This window comes from Camelina sativa, chromosome 18, assembly GCF_000633955.1.
Source record: "Camelina sativa cultivar DH55 chromosome 18, Cs, whole genome shotgun sequence".
Classification (NCBI taxonomy): domain Eukaryota; kingdom Viridiplantae; phylum Streptophyta; class Magnoliopsida; order Brassicales; family Brassicaceae; genus Camelina; species Camelina sativa.
The window spans coordinates 9,617,850-9,625,274 of NC_025702.1; the positions used below are offsets into that span (position 1 = coordinate 9,617,850).

At 37.1% G+C, this 7,425-nt stretch overlaps 1 protein-coding gene across 2 annotated transcripts; it reads right to left on the reverse strand.

Moving 5' to 3' along the window:
- On the reverse strand, positions 1,555-7,081 carry LOC104760946 (receptor-like protein kinase HSL1). 2 transcript variants are annotated; one of them, XM_010483942.2, is made up of 3 exons: positions 5,149-7,080; positions 2,459-3,244; positions 1,555-2,124 (listed from the first exon to the last, which is right to left on the reverse strand). In XM_010483942.2, the coding sequence occupies exons 1-3, from the start codon at positions 6,872-6,874 to the stop codon at positions 1,724-1,726; spliced, it is 2,913 nt and encodes a 970-aa protein (XP_010482244.1). In that variant the 5' UTR covers positions 6,875-7,080; the 3' UTR covers positions 1,555-1,723. The 2 variants fall into 2 exon arrangements, with proteins under 2 accessions (XP_010482244.1, XP_010482245.1); XM_010483943.2 differs by lacking the exons at positions 1,555-2,124; positions 2,459-3,244 and adding an exon at positions 3,456-4,025 and having other exon boundaries at positions 4,363-7,081.

The window sequence follows — 7,425 nt, forward strand, 5'->3', positions numbered from 1 at the left end:
ATTTATCGGATAAAATTCTGTTATTCGCTAAAAAATTATTCTTCAGTAAGTTTGTTAGCCAAAGGGAGAAGAACTCATTTATATATCAACCAAAATCGTTGTTACGATAAAGCTATCATACTATGGTCGTTCACTTCTAGTGAGAAGATTTATGGCTTATCATATTTTTTTTGTAAAAATTTATCGATAAAATATTAATATTTCTTCTGTTTTAAAAAAATGTCATTCTACATTTTTTTTCTTTGTTTTACAAAAAATGTTACTTTTTCCAATGTGATTTTACATTAAAGTTTTTATTTTATCCTTAACCCAAAGCTCTTTATATTAAATTTTAATGATTAATTATTTATTAAATAAAGGCATATATGTATAATTCAAGTTTTTCTTAATTTGTGTGCAATATGTCAAAATGATTCTATTTGTGAACCAAGGGAATATTATTTTTCTTTTGGAATAATATGAATACATAATTCAAATTTAGTAGAAACTTTGAAATCTATACTAATTTTTTTAAGGTTTTGAAATATACCTTAATTATGATAAAGGGCTTTCTACTTAAATTGCTTATAAAAAGGGTCATAAATTCATATTCTTTTTTTTCGAGTAAAATGTGTTCATCCATTTTCCTGATATACTTCTTTTTATTTCTGATTTATTGTTGTTATCTCTTCATGAGTCAGCTTTATCATCGTCATTAGAGCCTCCTTTAAAGTTGCCTTTAACTAGATAATAATTTATTAAAAAGGTGCTATATGGAAATAATTTTAATACATATGCTATTCAAACACGTTTGCAAAAACTTGTTAAGACAAGCCATTAGGCTACGTATTTAATTAAGAAAACACAATGGAGGCATTATATTTGCAAGACACAAGTATCTATTATAGACTTTACTCGAAACATGAAACAATTACATAATGGTTGTCATATTTATATTGTATAAATCAATGAGAAACAATTAACATAATATACATAAATCCATATCTATTGTTTAGGAACCATTGTTTGATTAATTAAGAAGTGATATAACTCGTATAATTTCACTATCGCATATTGATAGAAATTTTCAAACAATTTTAAATATTATAATTGAAAAGCATGACAGAAAAAAAAAATATGATTCTCTTGCTTTTTCTCCTTTGTCCCATTGTTGAGATATAGAGACAAATATGACGATGCGACTCATAGATCGATCATACGTATTCGGATCATATTGATGAATATATATAGACACACACACATAAGTATGTATAGCCTATATATTACTTTTTCCCCTTTTTAGGTTTATTTATAAAAATGAGAATCAAGAATCCACTTCCATGCCATGCAATCGAAAAAGAAGTTCCACTCACTGATGAATAAAGAAGAATGACGAATTAAAAGTCCACAAAAAAAAAAGAACTTGTGAATTATCATGATTCATTTAGTGGGTCTACTACATATAGACATTCAGAGTCTATGCGTTATTTTGAAGCAGCTATAAAATTCTAGTCTGAATGATGATCATCGATCCATATATAGTATTCTTGCTTACATGTTGATTAGAAATCGGAGAAGCAAAACCGGAAATAATTAAAGTCTTTAAAGGATAGATGTTAAAATACATGTAGAAGTATTTAAAGACTATATATAAGCAGTTTCTTCTATGATATATATTTAAATACAGGATATCTTAGAAGTTATACGAACTGTTGCTACACCTCTCCATCAAGAAAGCATGAGACTAGAGTCTTGTTTGTGTGAGATGATCTGATGATAGTACTAAATCTTTAATCTTTGTTGTGGATTTAGAGGTCATGTCAGGTCCTCCTTGAGGCGCTGCGTCGATGAGAAGCTGGACGACTTCGTTCATGGTAGGACGGATTGTTGGAGTTCTGCTGGTACAACGGATAGCCACACGCAAGGCGTTGATCATATCGGCTCTCGATGATTCGGCTAATCTTTTGTCTAGTGTCTCAATCAATCCTTCTTTTGTGTCAATCTTTGTTGACACCCAGTTCACTATGTTTTTGTTCTCCCCGAAACATGAATCCACCGGTTTTTTCCCTGTGATGAGCTCCATTAACACAACCCCGAAACTGTATACGTCGCACTTGATCGTTGCTTTGGATGAGTACGCATATTCTGCCATTTCCAAATGCATATCATCAAGTGGTTAGTAAAAACAAATTGCAAACAAAAAACACACAATTAAATGAAATTTATAGAATTCTTAAAAAAGATTAAAGTCGAAAAAAAAAATCATTAAAAATTATAATATTAACCCCATGAAAATAAATTATCCAAATTAGTATAATGGTTTACTTGTTACAATTTCAAAAACGACCATTTTCATTTTGTTATTTCAAGTTACTATGGCTATCATAATTAGCTTAGGTCTCATTATAATAACATTTCCATTGTTTAAAAGCATTGTAAAGTTTCATAATATAAGGTTTAAAGAGGTATTATATATCACCTGGGGCCAAGTAACCATAGGTGCCAGCCATAACGGTTGTGGTTGAATCTTTTCCTCTAGCCTGTAACACCTTTGCAATGCCAAAATCAGCAACTTTAGGCTGATAGTTTACATCCAACAAGATGTTTGTGGATTTGATGTCACGATGAATGATTGGCGGTGAGAGATCATGGTGAAGGTATGCCAATCCTTGAGCTACTCCGACCGCAATTTGATGACGAGTACGCCACTCGAGATGAACAAAGCCTTTGTGAAGAGCGTCCCATAAGTTACCATTAGGCATGTACTCGTACACCAAAAGACTACAATCCAAACTTGAGAAATAGCTGAAGAGTTTCACGATGTTCTTATGGCGAATGCTCCCGAGGGTCTCAACTTCGGTTTTCAGCTCCTTGTTCAAATGCATTTTGTCTTCAGAAGCTGAGTCTTTGCTGCTTTGGCTCCATAATTTCTTCACCGCAACTACTTCTCCGGATTTAAGCTCTACTCTGTAGACCGTACCCGAACCACCATGACCTACTATGTTCTTGTCGACGAGAGCTTCGAGAATCTCCCTTTGGTCGAAACTTATGCGGTGGAAACTCTTGACGTCGTAAGAGAAGTAAGAAGATGCTAAGGTCTCGTCTTGCTCTATCACAGCTCTGTTTTTACTCATCCGTTGTCTCAAGTAAAACATGATGCCCCCTAGGACTAGGATGAAGACTGAGACAAGGATTGCCCAGATGGATCTCAGCTTCTTCTTGCCGCGAGGCTCTTGACACATTGGAAACTTCAAATCCGATGAACCAGCAGTTGGAGGAACACAGAGATTAGGGTTATCCGAAAAGCTTTNAAAAAAAAAGAGCTTGTAAATTATCATGATTCATTTAGTGGGTCTACTACATATAGACATTCAGAGTCTATGCGTTATTTTGAAGCAGCTATAAAATTCTAGTCTGAATGATGATCATCGATCCATATATAGTATTCTTGCTTACATGTTGATTAGAAATCGGAGAAGCAAAACCGGAAATAATTAAAGTCTTTAAAGGATAGATGTTAAAATACATGTAGAAGTATTTAAAGACTATATATAAGCAGTTTCTTCTATGATATATATTTAAATACAGGATATCTTAGAAGTTATACGAACTGTTGCTACACCTCTCCATCAAGAAAGCATGAGACTAGAGTCTTGTTTGTGTGAGATGATCTGATGATAGTACTAAATCTTTAATCTTTGTTGTGGATTTAGAGGTCATGTCAGGTCCTCCTTGAGGCGCTGCGTCGATGAGAAGCTGGACGACTTCGTTCATGGTAGGACGGATTGTTGGAGTTCTGCTGGTACAACGGATAGCCACACGCAAGGCATTTATCATATCGGCTCTCGATGATTCGGCTAATCTCTTGTCTAGTGTCTCCATCAATCCTTCTTTTGTGTCAATCTTTGTTGACACCCAGTTCACTATGTTTTTGTTCTCCCCGAAACACGAATCCACCGGTTTCTTCCCTGTGATGAGCTCCATTAACACAACCCCGAAACTGTACACGTCGCATTTGATCGTTGCTTTGGATGAGTACGCATATTCTGCCATTTCCAAATGCATATCATCAATTCGTTAGTATGGAAAAACAAATTGAACTACATTTTACAAATAAAAACACTATCAAAAGAAATTTTTAGAATTGTTGAAAGATAGTTAAATAAAAATATTTCGATAAAATTAATTATAATTAACACCATGAAAATAAATGATCAAATTTAGCAAAATCGTTTACTTGTAACAATAAATAAAAGACCTTTCTTTTCTTTTTTAAGTTACTATGGCGATCATATTAAGCTTAGGTCTAATTGTGTTTGTATTTCCATTGTAAATCATTTTAATGTTTCATAATATAAGGTATAAAGAGGTAATATATATCACCTGGGGCCAAGTAACCATAGGTGCCAGCCATAACTGTCGTGGTTGAATCTTTCCCTCTAGCTTGTAACACTTTTGCAATGCCAAAATCAGCAACTTTAGGCTGATAGTTTACATCCAATAAGATGTTTGTCGATTTGATGTCGCGATGAATGATCGGTGGTGAGAGATCATGGTGAAGGTAAGCCAATCCTTGAGCTACTCCGACCGCGATTTGATGACGAGTACGCCACTCGAGATGAACAAAGCCTTTGTGAAGAGCGTCCCATAAGTTACCATTAGGCATGTACTCGTACACCAGAAGACTACAATCCAAACTTGAGAAATAGCTGAAGAGTTTCACAATGTTCTTATGGCGAATGCTCCCGAGGGTCTCAACTTCGGTTTTCAACTCCTTGTTCAAATGCATTTTGTCTTCGGAAGCTGAGTCTTTGCTGCTTTGGCTCCATAGTTTCTTCACCGCAACTACTTCCCCGGATTTAAGCTCTACTCTGTAGACAGTACCCGAACCACCATGACCTACTATGTTCTTGTCGACAAGAGATTCGAGAATCTCCCTTTGGTCGAAACTTATGCGGTGGAAACTCTTAACGTCGTAAGAGAAGTAAGAAGATGCTAAGGTCTCGTCTTGCTCTATCACTGCTCTGTTTTTACTCATCCGTTGTCTCAAGTAAAACATGATGCACCCTAGGACTAGGATGAAGACTGAGACAAGGATTGCCCATATGGAGCTCAGCTTCTTCTTCCCGCGAGGCTCTTGACACATTGGAAACTTCAAATCCGATGAACCAGCAGTTGGAGGAACACAGAGATTAGGGTTATCCGAAAAGCTTTCTACAAGACCTCCTCTTATTAATGAGACAGGGATGGGACCAGAGAGCCGGTTGTTGGAGAAATTTATCGAGGTTGGGAGCAACTCAGAGAGGTCTTCAGGGATTCTTCCGGTAAGAAGATTACTGGAAAGATCTAGAACGTTGAGAGATCTGAGATTAGAAAGCGATTCAGGTATGGAAGAGTCAAGACGGTTGCCTTGCAGCACAAGTAAGTTCAGTTTCCTCAGTCTTCCGATTTCTGAAGGTATTGGACCAGACAATTGATTGTTACTGAGATCAAGCTTCACAAGATTGGTGGCATGAGAGATCTCGTGAGGCATAACACCGGAGATTCTGTTACCCTGCATAAACAGCTCTGACAAATTCCAAGCGCCTCCAATAGCGTTAGGTATTGGACCGAACAAGGAGTTGTAAGCCAAGTCGATGATGGAGACATGAGGCAGAGACATAACTCCTTGTGGTATGGTTCCCACGAGGCAGTTGCTCGCAACACGGAACCGTATGAGGGTCTTGCAGTTCCCATAAGTCTCAGGGATTGAACCAGAGAAACGGTTTTGTAGGACAAGAAAGTACAAAAGCTTACCGGATTTGCAAACATGAGCCGGAAGAGGACCTGAGAGGCGATTCTCCGAGACATCAAGAGCGATCATAGGCGAGGAAGATCCGAGATTTGGCGGGAGTTCACCGGTTAAGTAGTTGTCGTAGAGAGACAATATTTTCAAGGTTCTTGAGTTTCCAAGTGACTTGGGAATCTCACCAGTCAAACTGTTGTTGTAGAGCTGAAGCACTCGTAGTTTCGGAAGACTACAGATTGAATCCGGTATGCTTCCGGTTAATCTACTAACCGAGATATCAATATCCGTAAGGTTCTTGAGTTTACCGATTTCCTCTGGTATACTCCCGGTTAAGTGATAGTTGTAGTAAAGCTCAAGCTGCCTTAGGTTGGAAAGGTTCCCAATTTCTTTTGGAATCTCACCGGAGAGAAAGTTTCCGCTAAGTTCAAGATCAACAAGAGAACTCAAGTTACCAATGGATCTTGGGATGTTACCATGGAGCATACACGTCATCAGGAGCATGTGTGTGAGCTTCGTGAGCTTAGAGACAGAATCAGGTAGAGTCCAGAGGTCGAGCTCTGGATTCTCATTGAAGTTGAGATACTCTAGATCAGTGAGATTGAAAATCGAGAAAGGGAAGCTACCGGTGAAGTGGTTCCAAGACATGTCGATGACTCTTAAAGCTTTCATTGATGAGAAATCAGGGAGAGTTCCTTTGAGATAAAGAGAGCTCATGTTTAGCTCTCGAAGCAGAGAACAGCTAGGGATGGTGCTAAGGAAGCTACTGCTGCTGTTGAGATGGTTGCGAGAGAGACGTAGAACACGAAGGTTTGGGAAGTAAGAGCAAATCCCATCTGGGAAAACCCCGGAGAGCGACCAACCGGAAAGGTCAAGATCAGTTACGAGTCCTTGACCGTCACATCTTACTCCGATGAAGTCACAATAGTTAGTACCAACGTCGTCAGAAACATTCCAAGAGGACAAAGCGTCGCCGAAGAGAGAGTTTTTCATGAGTTTAAAGAACTTAGGTTGTTGGTTCGAACTCATCAATCCCCATGATTGGTTATTGCTGAAGCAAAAGAAGAAGAAGAAGAAGAGAACACAAAAGGTGAAAAAGTTGAGATGCATTTCAGGGAAGAGCAAAAGTAAACCTAGAGAAGCTACCTTAGGTTGCAAGAAAAGAGAGATCAATTATTTTGGGGTTGGGAGAAAAAAGAGATCAGGAAGAAGGAAGAAGCTTGCAAGTTGAAAGACTGAAATTATTGATAGGCTTATAAAAACAAAAGAAGGGTTCATGTTTTTTTGTACACGATCAAAAATCAGAATCAGATAGATGCATTATACGAAAAGAAAATATATAGTTTAAATAATAATATCATTGAAGAAAAGGAACATACATATCTTTCTTTTACATAAAGAAGCTTTATGTTTTATACCCACTAAGTTTATTATAGAGAGAATAACTTAGAGGTGTATGTAGCCAACTTTATACCCTATAGAAAGCTTTACTTTTTTTTTTTTTTAAAGATTATATATTAGGAAAAAGAAGAGTTGAAATATCACTGAATCTGATACTAAAGAGTGCATGATCATCTGTCCAAGAACCTCGCTCTTGTCTCGACATGTTTTTTGCTTGTGCTTTTTTGGATGGACATTGGACACAACCATGCATGAGACTG